At 41.1% G+C, this 16,417-nt stretch overlaps 1 protein-coding gene across 2 annotated transcripts in view; it reads right to left on the reverse strand.

Annotated features, from left to right (window-relative positions):
• Nucleotides 1-16,417, reverse strand: part of SERAC1 (serine active site containing 1) — a 195,035-nt gene that overhangs the window by 43,831 nt on the left and 134,787 nt on the right. For both annotated transcript variants that reach the window (XM_073627893.1, XM_073627892.1), the window contains exons 10-11: nt 10,446-10,608; nt 6,398-6,548 (exon numbers count right to left, since the gene is read on the reverse strand). In XM_073627893.1, the coding sequence (XP_073483994.1) occupies nt 6,398-6,548; nt 10,446-10,608 (314 nt within the window). The remainder of the gene's footprint in view (nt 1-6,397; nt 6,549-10,445; nt 10,609-16,417) is intronic.

Here is a 16,417-nt window from a genome sequence, read left to right on the forward strand (position 1 = left end):
TGAATCTGGAGCAAAAAATGAATGAAAATATGTATATATATATATATATATATATATATATATATATATCTATACACATATGTATACATATAGAAAAATATATATGCACATATATAAAGAAAGAAATATGTAGAAGGATGACAAGCTTAGGCTCAAAAGTGTTGAGATTAAGATGGAATAAATCATTATTTCTTATATATATATATATATATATATATATATATATATATAGGGAGACATTTTGAAAAACAATATTATAATACAATAATATATATATCTATAAAAATCTAAACTTATCAAAGCATAATGAATATACTATATATGTTGTACTTATGGATAATTCTATGTGTGGAGTGTTTTATTTTCTTTAAGACTATAAGGGTACTGTGAAAGAATATATAATGAGAAAGAATATACATATACATATACACACACACACACATTTATATATATATATATATATATATATATATATATATATATATATATATATATATACACACATATGCAACACACATATATATACATTCGTATATGCACATGCGTATGCATGTGTATACACACACACACCCCCATACATATACACACATATATTCAATCCGTGTTATTCTGCGTATTATGAGAATAATAACTAATGTAAGCGCACTAGTGTATGAATATGCACATAATTGTTGCTTATTTGGAGGTTATTTATAATTTTTGGACAAAGATATATAGGGAATTTTTGATTTTTAGTTTTTAATTTTAAATTTAAGGATTTAGCTGGAATATTAAAAAGAACTTGATTATAGAAGAGAATTGATCTCTATGCCTTTGTTTAGGCCTCCAGATGCAAGGGTACCTAAGGTGTAGATCCAGAACGTCTCCCTTTCGCAGAGATGCTTGAATCCCTCTGCCACAGGGAGAGTCCTGGATATTTGTTGAACAATCCAAACCTGGAGTCCAACAGTGGAGTTTTGGTGGAAGGTCTTAAAATGTTTGGGGATAGTCAAGTCAGAGTCACCCTCAATGGAACTTCTGTGTTCTCCGAAACTTTTGCGCAAGGTCCGGATAGTGCGGCCTACATAAAGTAGGCCACATGGACACAGTATAATACACAGTAAAATACAAATTCAGAAGAAAAATTGTAGAAATCATTTAAGGAGTAGGTTTTCCCTTTTGTAGTAAAGGACTTGGCGGTGTGTCACAAAGCTACAAGTCAGACATTGTAGTTTTTTACATTGATACATGCCTTTGATGGACAAAAAAGGAGGGATGTTAAGTTTACTGGGTGTGATAGGGCTCTTTATGTTTTTGGCTTTACGATATGTGATTTTTGGTACACTGGAAAGAGATGCCTTTAATAAGGGGTCTTCCAATAGTATGTTTCAGTGTCTCATGAAAATGCCTTCCATCTTTTTATGTCGGGCATGAAATTGTGTGATGAACCTAGTTGTTTGAATTTGGGTGGGAGCAGTAGTTTTAGAATGAGAGGGATCTCCTGGATAGGTGGTAGATGTGTAGTCTAGGAAGTTTTCAAAGGCCTTATCTACTAGAGTTGACGGGTATCCTTTGTCCTCAAATTAGATTTTTAGGAGGTTACCTTGTGTGGTATAGTCTACAACATGTGTACAATTATGTTTCAGGCGATAAAACTGGCTTTTAGGGATATTTGAGATCCATCTGGGATCTGGGGTGATGGCAACTGTCAAAGTGAAGATATAAATTTCCTGCGGTGGGCTTAGTGTAATTTTTTGCATAAATGGTATTAGCGGATGATGAAGTTCCAGGTCTAGGAAAGCCAGGCTATCCATGCTGCAGACGGAGGTGAGAGGAGAGTCCTAGGTCATTGGAATTACAATGGGTGAAAAATTCCATTATAGGTGAATCGGGTCCATCCCAGATGATAATTATGTCATCTATGTAGCGTCCCAGGAAGACAACGTTTTTGGAGAAGAGATTGTTATTCCAGATGAATGAGTCTTCCCATAGCTCCATGGCTAGGTTGGCATAGCTGGGCGCAAAACTTGCGCCCATAGCTGTGCCCTGAATTTGAAGGTAGAACATAGAGAAAAGTAATTATGTATCATACAGAAATGTGTTGTGTTGAATCAAGGATGAAGTTGGCCTGTTTTGAATTAATGAGAGGATCTTGTTTTAGAAAGTGTTGTACTGCCCTGAGACCGACATAATGGGGAATTGAAGTGTATAACGAGTTTATATCTAGGGACACCCACTGGTAGGTGGGTTCCCAGTTGTAGGCTTGTAGGGTATCTATGAGGTGAGTTCTATCTCGTATGTAAGTGGGCAGATTTGGACTAGAGGTTGCAAGAAATGGTTAATGTAAATGGAAAAGAAACTGCTGACACTCTCCATTGCGGCCACAATGGGGCGTCCGGGGGTTTTTTGGAATCTTTATGAATTTTAGGAAGATAATAGAAGTATGGAGTGTTATAATATTCTCTAGATACAAATTATGCCTCTGCTTTGTTAATAATGTCGTCATTGAGGGCTTTTTTGACTAAAGTCTGAGCTTCTTTGTAGAACTGGGTAAGTGGATCACTAGGAAGGCATATGTAAGTGGTTTTATCAGATAGAAGTCTGCAAGCTTCCTTGAGATAAGTGTCTCTAATTTGTAGGACAATACTGCCTCCCTTATCTGCTGGTTCAATCATGATGGAAGAATTTTCGGTTCAATTTTTGAGAGATGATCTTTCTTGTTTGCACATCCGTTTTATATCGGAGTATACCACCTGGTAAAAAACTGTGTATAAACGGGCCTTTTACATGACTAGGGTTAAATACTGATTTGGGCCGGAACATGGTGTGTTGTATTGGGGGAAAATGGGGAGGTGTTGTGTGAGATGAGAAGTATACGTGTCATCGTCATCATTGTAAAGTTCATCTAATATAGCTAGACATGATGCATCTGGACTGTTGTTGGGTGTGGGATCTTGTGACAAGTCCTCAGTGTCTGGGCTGGCAGTGGCATTGTTCATAGTGGATTTAATATTGTAAAACCTTTTAACTGTCAGATTGCGAACAAATTTGTTGAGGTCAACAAAAAGAGTAAATAGATTGGGATATGTGGTAGGGGCAAAGTTTAGGCCTTTGTTTAATAGTGAGGTTTCTTCTGGAGTTAGGTGATGGGAGGAGAGGTTGAAGATTTTTATAGTTTGGCCATTTGGAGCTTCTTCCTCCTCTCCGGCTTCTTCTGCCTCTTATAGTTTTCTTTTTAGAGCAGGGGGGGGTGTCAAGACAAAAAAAGACGGATCCTGACTTTGAATGAGCTGGTACACACAGTAGCACTTTGAGATTCTGTATGTTGAAATGAGTTAGACTGAATAATGGGTGACTTCTCTAAGATTCCAGAACCAGCATGTGAACCGGAAGGAGATTCTGGTTGTTGAGACAGACTAGTATCCAGAGTGGGTTGTGAGTTCCCTATGTCGCGGTTAGGGGTATTAGTATTACTGTTGTCAGTGAATTCCATAGTGGATGTGGGGGAGGAAGTACTGGGGTGGGAGAGGGAGGGTGAGAAGGATTAGGAGGAGTGGGATTGGTATCCTGGGCATCAGTGTTGTTCTTTCGAGTGGTTCTTTTAAGTTTCCTGTACCTTTTTGGTTTTGGTGGTAGGGGGTTGGGAAGGTTTATAATTTTTGTTCAGGGTGTAGTTGATGTTTACATTTTTGGAGTGATCAAACTGTTTTTGAGATTGAGGGTATGAGGGGCATTCTTTGAAATGGGGGTGGGATTGGAATGAGCATAAGGGGCATGGGTGTAGGGTTTGTGGATTTCCATTGGAAAACTTTATGATTATTATAATCATCTATTTCTCTTCTTATTTTTTGTAGTTTCATTTTTATGAGTTGATCTTCATCTATTTTGGTTTTCTTTTTGAGTATGTGTAACCATTGTATGGGGAGTTGTGGCATCTGAGCAATAAGTATATTTACAAGATTTTTTAATTTTTCTGTCAGTATCTGAGTTTTAGCATCTCTCTGTTAAATGATGATATTTATCCATTTTTGGGAACAAAATTCTGAGACATATTCCCATTCTTTTTGGAGCTCAGGAGAAAGGAATGAACATCTAGTTTTTATCCTGAGTCCCCTGGGGGTGATTTTGGAAGAGAGATATTCAGTGAGAAAAAAATGTATCCCACCTTTGGTGGTTAAGTGTGATAATGTTTTCCTCTATTTTCCTAAAAAGTGCACACAGTTTGCCATATATATTGTCTCTGGCTACAAAATGTGTGTTGAAAAATTGCAGTGGAAAGAATGAATATAGTTTATCTAAATATGCGTATTTGGAAGTTCTATTGCTGGAACTATATCCATTTTGGAACAGAATATGGAAAAGTAATAAAAAATATATATATTTGTTATGTTTTTCAAAATGTCTCCTTATATGTATGTATGTACATATATATATATATATATATATATATATATATATATATATATATATATATATATATATATATATATATATATACACATATAAAATGATTATTTCATCATAATCTCGACACTTTTGAGCCTAACCTTGTCATCCTTCTACATATTTCTTTCTCTATATACAATACATATATTCTTATTTTTTTATTATATATTTTTTAATTTCTTAATTTTTTCAACTATTCATTTCTTCTTCTCATTATTTTTAGATGAATTGATTGGTTAATCGGTTGGCTAGTTGTCTGATTAATTAATTAATTCATTCATTTTTTTAATTACATTTTTTTTTTTACTTAATACATTTTTTTTATACTCTATATTACATTATTGTTCGTTTGTTTCTCTAAAATGTAACTATCATTTTAATGTTAAGATCTCATTTTCTCACAGTCTGTTTTTGTATGAATATTTTTGTATAGATATTTATGTCCATAACATGCTTTCCTGGGCCAGCCCCTATTCACAGATATCCTCTCTTATTTGTCCCGTTCCTGTGTCAGCCATATATAGCCACACTAAAGATGGCCGACAGTACTACCTGAGAAAGGAGCATGCATGCTCCAAATGCATGGATCTTGTAACCGCCCATCAGCAACCACCTGACACCAGGGACGTCCGGCTGACGATTTCCTCCTGCACCCTCCACATCAAGCCTGGGACACCGGAAGCAACCAGTGCCGCTGAGTTCAATAGGACCACGCTGTACTAAAGCCGTCCTGGACTCCTGTGATATCTTCGGTTGCTACTAATGATGTACCCACAAACCACTGCTGTCTAGTGTGTGCAACTATTTGTGATTAAAATCTGCTTTTTCAACTACTACACTCAGATTGGCACTGCTCTTTGTTCTTTATGTTTACAAAGTTTATCAGCTACTCGTCCTACAGTTCAACAAAGAGCCTTGGAATGAAGGGAACTGTAATGCCCCGTGCACACGGTCGGACATTGATCGGACATTCCGACAACAAAATCCATGGATTTTTTCCGACGGATGTTGGCTCAAACTTGTCTTGCATACACACGGTCGCACAAAGTTGTCGGGAAATCCGATCGTTACGAACGTAGTGTCGTAAAACACGTACGTGGGGACTATAAACGGGGCAGTAGCCAATTGCTTTCGTCTCCTAATTTATTCTGAGCATGCGTGGCACTTTGTCCGTCAGATTTGGCTATACACGATCTGAATTTAAAGGATCGGATTTTGTTGTTAGAAAATTTTATAGCCTGCTCTCAAACTTTGTGTGTCGGAAATTCCTATGGAAAAAATCCGATGGAGCCCACACACGGTCGGAATTTCCGACAACAAGCTCCGATCGCACATATTCCGTCGGAAAGTCCGACTGTGTGTACAGGGCATTAGGGTTCCTAAAGACATGAATTTGTTATAAAATCACTAAGATAATGAATATATTTTATGCTGATTAGCAGAGGGGGAAGTATTCTATAGTCCAGCAGGGGAGAACTGGCCAGAGCTAACAACACTGTTTGGGATTTCATTGCAGCAGTAACCCTGTTGTCAGCTCAAACAAGAACACATTCAATTTCTGGCAGATCAACAGGAATTCTTTGATATTTGCAGTTTTAAATGAGAATAAACATTGGGAAATGTGCATGTACTGCAGAGATGTACTGAATAGGTTTTTCAGACATACAATATAAGCACATTGTGGAAGCCTCAGGATATTACGTTACACAAATGTAGCATGTCAGAAACCATCTAGTTCTGGAGACAGCAGTGGAACATCTTGAACCCAGAGTAGTTACACCAATTTTAGAGTAACAGTAAAATATAACTGAGCTTCGGATTTCAAACAATCACGAACAGAGAGTATCCATCAACTTGTTAAAAAAAAAAAAAGAAAAAAAATATTGATGTAATAGCCTTTCTGGCCACAAGATTAATCTACAACATCAATCATGGTCCTAATATTTGAAGGGTAAAGACAGCCATTCCTTACCTTGTTCTATGCTGTGGGTGTAGAACGTAAACCCCATCAGGATATTTCTCAGTAACCGTTTCGCGATCCAAATTAGCCAGTGCTCGAGCAGCATGGGAAGACTGGATAACATATGGAGATTTCATGGCTTCAGCCAAGAGTGATACCCAGCCTAAGGGATAAAGAATTCATCTGAACCTTTGCAAATAACTAGAAGGCATTTACTGCAGTCTGTTTTTAAACAGTAAATGGACTTTAGTCCATAGGCAGCTTACATTGCAAGGAAATTTGCTCTTTGCTAAGGGAATTTTCCCTTATGCCCTGTACACACGATCGGACATTCCGACAACAAAATCCATGGATTTTTTCCGACGGATGTTGGCTCAAACTTGTCTTGCATACACATGGTCGCACAAAATTGTCAGTAAATTCCGATCGTTCTGAACGCGGTGATGTAAAACACGTACGTTGGGACTATAAACGGGGCAGTAGCCAATAGCTTTCGTCTCTTAATTTATTCTGAGCATGCGTGACACTTTGTGCGTCGGATTTGTGTACACACGATCGGAATTTAACCGATTGGATTTTGTTGTCGGAAAATTTTATAGCCTACTCTCAAACTTTGTGTGTCGGAAATTCCGACGGAAAAAGTCCAATGGAGCCCACACACGATTGGAATTCCTGACAACACAATCCGATCGCACTTTTTCCGTCAGAAAATCGGACTGAGTGTACAGGGCATTAGCCTAGTGAATGTAGTGAAAATTCCCTTTGCAAAGATTAACCAATCACATTATTATTATTATACAGAATTTACAGTGGGGAAAATAATTATTTGATTCCCTGCAGATTTTGTATGTTTGCCCACTTAGAAAAAAAATGAAGGATCTATCATTTTTATCATAAGTGTATTTTAAATGATAGAGACAAAATATCAACCACTAATCCAGAAAAAAAAACCACATAAAACAAATGCTATAAATTAAGTTGAAGTTCAGTGAATATAATAAGTATTTGATCCCCAAGCAAAAGATGACTTAGTACTTGGTGGAGAAACCTTTGTTGGCAAGCACAGAAGTAAGACGTTTCTTGTAGTTGGTGACCAGGTTTGCACACACCTCAGGTGGGATTTTGGTCCACTCTTCTTTACAGATCTTCTCTAAATCCATAAAGATTCTTGGCTGTCTCTTGACGACTCAAAGATTCAGCTCCCGCCATAAATTTTCTATAGGTTTATGGTCTGGAGACTGACTAGGCCACTCCATGACCTTAATGTGCTTCTTTTTGTGCCACTCCTTTGTTGCCTTGGTGGTATGTTTTGGGTCATTTTAATGCTGGAAGACCCATCCACGACCCATCTTCAGTGTTCTGGCTGTGGGAAGAAGGTTCTCATCCAAGATATTACAATACATGGCCCGTTCATTGGCCCCTTATAGCATCATGTTTCCAACTCCATGCTTGACTGTAGAGATGGTGTTCTTAGGGTCATAGTCAGCATTTTTCTTCCTTCAAACATGGCAAGTGGAATTAATGCCAAAGAGTTTAATTTTGGTCTCATCTGACCACGGCATTTTCTCCCAATCCTTCTATGAATCAATTAGATACTAATTGGCATGACTGTACAAGTGCCTTCTTGAGGAGGGGGAATTGCCGTGTTTGACGGAAGAAAAATGGTGACTATGACCCTAAGAACACCATGCCTACAGTGAAGCATGGAGGTGGAAACATTATTCTTTGGGGCTGTTTCTCTGCTAAAGGTCTTGAATGAGAACCTTCTTCCCTCGGCCAGATCACTGAAGATGGGTCATGGATGGGTCTTTCAGCATGACAATGACACCCTAAACCTACTGCTAAGGCAACAAAGGAGTGGCTCAAGAAGAAGCACATTAAGGTCACGGAGTGGCCTAGCCAGTCTCCAGACCTTATTTCTATAGAAAATGTATGGAGGGAGCTGAAACTTCGTGTTGCAAAGCGACAGCCAAGAAACCTTAAGGATTTAGAGAAGAACTGTAAAGAGTGGACCAAAATCCCTCCTGAGATGTGTGCAAACCTGGTCACTAAATACAAGAAACATCTTACCTCTGTGCTTGCCAACAAGTGTTTCTCCATCAAGTACTAAGTCATGTTTTGTTGGGGATCAAATACTTATTTTATTCACTAAAATGTAACTCAATTTATAACATTTGTATGGTGTTTTTTTCTGGATTTTTGGTTGATATTCTGTCTCTATCATTTAAAAAAAATACACCTATGATAAAAATGATAGACCCTTCATTTCTTTGTAAGCGGGCAAACTTATAAAATCTGCAGGGGATCAAATAATTATTTTCCCCACAGTATATAGCGCAACACTTTACCACATACAAGGAAAGTAAAAAACTTCCTTCCCTATCCAGTTTTACTTTTACCTCTACACCTAGCATGATTTCATACCCCCACACACCCCTAATTTATCTCCCAACACAAATATTAATGGAAGCCTAATCTGATGTGCTAAAGTTATTTAACATTTGGCAAACATATGACTTAATACTGAGCATGAACCATGCAGTGTTAAAGGCTATAAATTACTAAATTACTGTTCTTATAACCTAGTCCTTGCTTGTGCTGCCTATAGCTTTGCTCCAACAGTATTCCATGAAAAGCTCCATCATTCAATAAAATCTTTGTAAAAAAAAAAAAAAAAAAATGACACCCTAAACCTACTGCTAAGGCAACAAAGGAGTGGCTCAAGAAGAAGCACATTAAGGTCACGGAGTGGCCTAGCCAGTCTCCAGACCTTATTTCTATAGAAAATGTATGGAGGGAGCTGAAACTTCGTGTTGCAAAGCGACAGCCAAGAAACCTTAAGGATTTAGAGAAGAACTGTAAAGAGTGGACCAAAATCCCTCCTGAGATGTGTGCAAACCTGGTCACTAAATACAAGAAACATCTTACCTCTGTGCTTGCCAACAAGTGTTTCTCCATCAAGTACTAAGTCATGTTTTGTTGGGGATCAAATACTTATTTTATTCACTAAAATGTAACTCAATTTATAACATTTGTATGGTGTTTTTTTCTGGATTTTTGGTTGATATTCTGTCTCTATCATTTAAAAAAAATACACCTATGATAAAAATGATAGACCCTTCATTTCTTTGTAAGCGGGCAAACTTATAAAATCTGCAGGGGATCAAATAATTATTTTCCCCACAGTATATAGCGCAACACTTTACCACATACAAGGAAAGTAAAAAACTTCCTTCCCTATCCAGTTTTACTTTTACCTCTACACCTAGCATGATTTCATACCCCCACACACCCCTAATTTATCTCCCAACACAAATATTAATGGAAGCCTAATCTGATGTGCTAAAGTTATTTAACATTTGGCAAACATATGACTTAATACTGAGCATGAACCATGCAGTGTTAAAGGCTATAAATTACTAAATTACTGTTCTTATAACCTAGTCCTTGCTTGTGCTGCCTATAGCTTTGCTCCAACAGTATTCCATGAAAAGCTCCATCATTCAATAAAATCTTTGTAAAAAAAAAAAAAAAAAAAAAAAGGACAATCCTATAGGAAGGATTGCAAGAGTTCATGTCCACTGTAGTGTATAAATATTCTAGTATTGTTTTCCAGGCAAAACCTTTTTTGGACAGGTAAGGGAAAGGTTAGACCCCCTGATGGGTTTTTACTGTCTGTGACCCCACTAGGGAGATATACCCTCACTTCATGTCACGGTGACAAGTGAAAGGAAATAATTTCCAAAATGAGAGGAAATACCACTTTCAACATTTCTTACTAGATACTCCCATCTGTAGATTTCCCTTAACCAGTTGGTAACCACTATTGTGGTGGGATTTTCACCACAATTTTTGTCCCAGTGATTGCTGTTATTAGGAGGAGAAAAAAAATGATGCTTCAGTTCCATTGAATAAAATAATGCAAAATGGCCCTTTGAGTGGGTGACTATGGTGCTACAGGGAGAATATAATCTAGTAGGAATATGTTAATAAAACAATATAAACTCACACATTGTAAAAGCTTTTAGGAAATAAAAGAACTGTAGCTAGTTTTTATTACCAGAGTCCACAATATCTATATGCAGATGCTCATGTAAGGCCAGGTTTCCTATAATGCGCATAATGCTCCTTTGTATTTTCTGAGAATCTTTACGAAGCATATATATCCTCTGCAGCAGCTGCAGCCCACCATTTGACACAATCTTGTCGACATGAGAGGAGATCTGTGTTGGATAGTAAGAACAAAGAAAAATATCTTAAGCTATCTGATGATATTTTAAAGTTTGTGTAAATAATGGCTGTTATCTGTTGTGAAGCTTCTTTGAATAAAATGCACTTTGCATTAGGGCTGCAACTAATGATTATTTTCATAATCAATTAGTTGGCCGATTAATCGGATAAAATCATTAAAAAAAAAAAAAAAAGTAATATGCAATTGTTTTTGTTTATTTAACGTAATAATGAAAATTATGGGGCACTATTCCTCCCGGGAACACCAATGATGGGGCAGCGCTATTCCTCCCGGGAAAACCAATGATGGGGCAGCACTATTCCTCCCGGGAACACCAATGATGGGGCACTATTCCTCCTGGGAACACCAATGATGGGACACTATTGATCTTTTATTGAAAAGAATCAAGCAACCAATTTTATACAAAAGTAAAAAACAAAACCATAGTACAAAACATCAACAGAGATCCAAGGAATACACATCCATGTTCAGAATATATACAATATATACATAATCCACTACCAAAACTATTTACATAAAGCAGCAGAGAGGGCCTAAGAGGCACAACCCATCACCTATGTACGCAGCCATTTATCAAAAATTAATCCAAAAAAATAATAATCTAGGGTGATAAGAGACAGACATCCACACCCGGGAAAGAGACTCCTGGCAGTCAGGGAGGCTTGAAACCCCTCCACGCCTTCAACCAAGCCCCCTGACTCTGCTTGTCTCTCTCAAGCACCCGAATCTTCTCCACCTCATGCAAAATGTCATACACCACCACCTGAACAGGAATGATTTTATGCCGAATGCTGACCAGACACCGTGCGTTCCAGGTGAAATAACAGACTACTAGGCTAACTAAAAAAAGTGTATCCAAACAAAAAACACCACCAGTATTGAATGCTCCGTACACCCACTCAGCATAACCCAGCCTGGAGAGGAAAGGAACACCGAGGGCCCGCCCCACCTGTTTGTACACCTCTATGTTAAAAGGGCAATGAAGCAGAAAATGGTCCATAGTCTCCTCCTCACCTGCACACTCCTCCCGAGGACAGCTATGATCCATCCCACTGCGGAATTTCAAATTGCCCCTAACATAGAGCCTCCCATGGAAGCACAACCAGGCCAGATCCCTAAATTTAGGGGGTACTCTGTCCAAATTAATAAATCTTAACCCTGCCCTCAAAACTGGGCATGGGCAATCCTTTAAGGCCAGTGGGTTATGAAAGACTTCGCTCAAGACTCGACTCATAAGGACTTTCCTCGGAACCGATCTGAGATCTTCAGCCGACAATCGCCACTGCCGTAGTAACTTCAGGCACGGAGCGACATAGGCTGGTGGCTGACCACGATGACCCCTGAGATTCTCCACTTGGCCACCTTCTTCCCAAAGTCGTAGAAAAGGCCTAAACCAAGACCTAAAAATGCCTACCCATCCAGGAGGTTCCACTGCAAGCATAATACCAATGTTAAACTTGAGAAAAAGCAGTGAAAAGAAAAGAACTGGGTTGACCATAGCTAAGCCACCCTCCCTCCTGGATAGATAGGTGACATTCCTCTTGATGGGGTTCAGTCTGTTCCCCCACAACATCTGAAAGAACACACTACTGTCCCTAGCATAGAGAGACACTGGCAAGATGCAGACAAAGCTGACATACAAGAAGATCGGAATCAGGTAAGTCTTAATCAGATCAACCCTTTCCCTCATAGATAACTTCCATCTCTTCCAGCTGACCACCTTAGTTTCGGCAATTTCCAGTCTGCCTTCCCAGTTTTTGAGGCCATAATTGCCGGGTCCAAATTCAATGCCTAGAATCTTAATTCTTTCCTGGGGCACTGGAAAGGTGTCCGGGAGATCAAACCCCTCACCTTCCTTTCCCATCCAGAAAACTTCACTCTTTTCCTGATTGATCTTGGAGCCTGATGCTTCAGAATACCGTGATGTCAGAGAGACCACCTCCTCTGCTTCATACGCCCCGGTGACAATCACCGACACATCGTCCGCATAGGCAACAACCCCCAAAGGCGGCTCACCCGGGAGCCCCACTGGCACCCCACACAACATGCCGCTCTCTAGCCTCCTGATGAAGGGGTCGATTGCAAACACATAGAGCAGGGGACTCAGGGGACAACCTTGACGCACTCCAGAGCCAACCTCAAAGGACTGCCCAACCCAACCATTAACAAGAGGAAAGCTTTCTGCCCCCTTATACAAGACTTTCAACCAATCGAGAAAAACCACCCGGCAGACCGTACTTACTAAGGAGCAACCACAGGTACTCACGGTTAACACGATCAAAAGCCTTTGCCTGATCCAATGTCAGCATATACTTTCCCCAGCCTGCAGCCCTGCATTGCTCCAAGGCCTCCCGGACAGCTAAAACCGCTGTGAAGGTGCTCCTACCCTGGACTGAACAGTGCTGATGGCGAGAAAGCAAAGACTCTGCTACTGACGATAGGCGCCAGAAAAATATTTTTGCCAGTATCTTTCTATTGACATTAAGAAGACTGATGGGGCGCCAATTCTCAATCATTGAAGGATCTTTACCCTTTGAAAGAAGAATCACAGCCGAGTGCTTCATGGAAGGGGGAAGTACCCCCTCAGCACGGCAATTGTTAAAAACTTCTACCAAATGTGGGGCCAGAATAGGCTTAAAAGCTTTGTAAAACTCAGCCGTCAAGCCATCCGGTCCAGGTGACTTTTTAATGGCAAGCTGTTCAATTGCCCTCGTCACCTCTTCAACTGTGATCTCCTCTGTCAAATTCATCAATGGGACATCTTCATCATTTAGACCTGGAGTAGAGCCCAAAAAGCTTTCCATCTTGTCACGGTCAAGCTCTTTCCTCCCAAGAAGGTCAGCATAAAAGGACCTCACGACCTCCAGAATCCCTGACCTGGACTTTGTCAAGGAACCTGTACTGTCCTTAAGGCCAACGACCGTTTTAACAGCTACACCTTGTTTGCAGTTCTGGTAAGGGTCAGGCGAGTGGTACTTCCCATAGTCCCTCTCCAGAACCAAAGAGGCATGCCGGTCATATTGACACTTCCTGAGAAGGAGTTTCACTTCGGAGATTGCCCCAGGATCTCCTCCTCTTGAGACAAGAATATCCAGCCTCCTCCGTAAACGTTGGTAGGTCATGTATTTATTAAACTGCTTTCTATTGGCTAGGCCCCTGAAGAATCCAGCGATCCTCTTTTTGGTCAGCTCCCACCACTCAGCCTTGCTGCTACAAAAGTCCAGGATGGTCACCTGTGCCTGAAAGAATTCCTCAAAGGATTGTCTAACATGTTCTTCCTTGAGTAGAGTCGAATTCAATCTCCAGATGCCCTTACCCCTCTGAGGGGCGTCTGAAGCATTCAGGACCACAGATAGCATACAGTGATCATAGAACTCTACTGCCTGCACCGCTGGGGGCGAGAAAGCAGAGGTCTCCTTCAAAAAAACCTATCTATCCTACTCTGACTATTACCTCGATGAAAGGTGAACCCAGTGTCATCCGGGAGGTGCTTAATGTGCACATCCACAAGACCAGCATCCCTAACCATACTATTTAAAAAAACGCTATCAAATCCCAGTCTGTCCTTGGGCCTAGTTACTGTATTAAAGTCACCTCCAAAGACCACTTGCCGGGATGTAAAAAGAAATGGCTTGATCCTTGTAAAAAGGCACTTCCTGTCCCACTTTGTGTGCGGCCCATAGACATTAATTAGGCGCAGGTCCTGCCCTCCCACAAGGACGTCTAAGACCATACATCTCCCAATCTCCACCTCAATAACCCGCCGGACAATTACCATACCGGTTTTAAACAACACCGCCACACCGCCGTAAGGCTCGGCTGCAAGAGACCAGTAAGATGGACCATACCTCCACTCTCTCTTGGCCATATGAATATCTGCCAAGGAGGTGAGCCTAGTCTCTTGCAAAAATAAAATTTCAGCATCTAATTGGCTGAACAAAAAGAAGGCCATAGAACGAGCTCTTACTGACTTAATGCTGGCGACATTTTTTGTCACCACTTTTAACGGAGGGGGAACCGCCATTTGGGTTATTGGGTGGACTGCTTCTTAGCTCCCCTCTGCTGCTCATCACCAGAAGCCTCTCTCTTTCTTGAGGCCGCCTCAAACTCCATCTCAGAATCGGAACTTCGCTCAGAAGAAGCTCCAGATAAAGAAATATCCCACTTAGAGGACCTATGATGGTTGGAGACAGGCACTGGAGCCTATTACGTCCTCACCACCTGCTTCTTCCGCTTTCCAACCTTCCTTCTCTCCTCCGGGTACTGCAGGTCCGCTTCAGAAATGCCCTCATCTCTTGTTTTTTTCTTTGAAGTCTTTACAGAAGACTCCTTTAGAGAGGAAGAAGCAACCTTTTTAGTACCTGCTACCACTCCTGGTGGTGGTGGGGGGGGGTGCTCCCTTTGAATCAGACTTAGGAGGGGTAGACTCCTGGGGGGTAACTGATTGGGGGGCACAGACTTGGAAGGTTCTGACACATGAGGAGAGGGTACAGTAGGCTGGGGGGGACACAGAGACAGATACAGAATGAATACTTACAGACACAGGAGGGGTGGCCACAGGAACTGGGGAGGGATCCTGAGCAGGACCAGGGGAGTCAGTCACTGCAGAGGAGGATGGTACACCAGGGGCCTCACCCTCCATCCTGTCCAGCCTTGACATGTCATCAATTACCTCCTTCTCCATATTGTGCCAGGCTTCAGGACATCTGCTGTAGGGGTGACCAAGGCGCAGGCACAGGTTGCACCTGATCATCTCGGTGCAGTCCTTAGCCATATGACCCTGACCCCAACACACTGAACATATCAAGGCTGAACAGGAAGAGCTCAAATGCCCCTTTTCTCCACAGCGGTGACACAGCTTTGGCTGGCCTGGGTAGAAAATAGTCATCCTATCCCTCCCTATGAAAGCTGAGGAGGGCAGGTGATGGACAACATTCCCATCCCTGGCCAACCTGACTGTTACTGACCAACCCCCAGTCCAGATGTTACGCTCATCAAGGATTTTGCTGGGCTTAGTCAAAACCTCACCATAGTTCCTTAACCAGACCTCTAGGTCCCGAGCAGGAACACTCTCATTGGTGAGTATGATGGTTATCTTTTTCACCGTTGACCTTTGCGAAACCGCAACTGGGGCCAGACCTTCCCATTCAGGTCTTGACCTGCACCGAGCCTCATATCGCTCCCAGAACAGGTCAAGACCCTCTGGCCTGGTGAAGCTAATGGTATAATCCCGTGTCCCAGCTACATGTATTAAAGCATACAGGTCATTTGCCCCAAATCCCATCTCCAAAATCAAAGGATTGCACCACCTTCCCATTTGAGAATTACCACATTTCTTCTCGGACCCCCAGCAGAAGCCAGAGACCCAAGACCAGATCCCGGGGTGCCCAAAGTGGTAGGCTGCAGGGGGAAACCCTGCTTGGGAGTGGAGCTACCAGGAGCAGAGCGCACCACCTGAGCAAATGTAGGTTTATCAGGGCCAAGGCCCCACACTGCTGAATCTTGCAGTTCCTCATAGCATAGAGAGACACTGGCAAGATGCAGACAAAGCTGACATACAAGAAGATCGGAATCAGGTAAGTCTTAATCAGATCAACCCTTTCCCTCATAGATAACTTCCATCTCTTACAGCTGACCACCTTAGTTTCGGCAATTTCCAGTCTGCCTTCCCAGTTTTTGAGGCCATAATTGCCGGGTCCAAATTCAATGCCTAGAATCTTAATTCTTTCCTGGGGCACTGGAAAGGTGTTCGGGAGATCAAACCCCTCACCTTTCTTTCC

The sequence above is a fragment of the Aquarana catesbeiana genome, linkage group LG04, assembly GCF_042186555.1.
Source record: "Aquarana catesbeiana isolate 2022-GZ linkage group LG04, ASM4218655v1, whole genome shotgun sequence".
Lineage (NCBI taxonomy): Eukaryota > Metazoa > Chordata > Amphibia > Anura > Ranidae > Aquarana > Aquarana catesbeiana.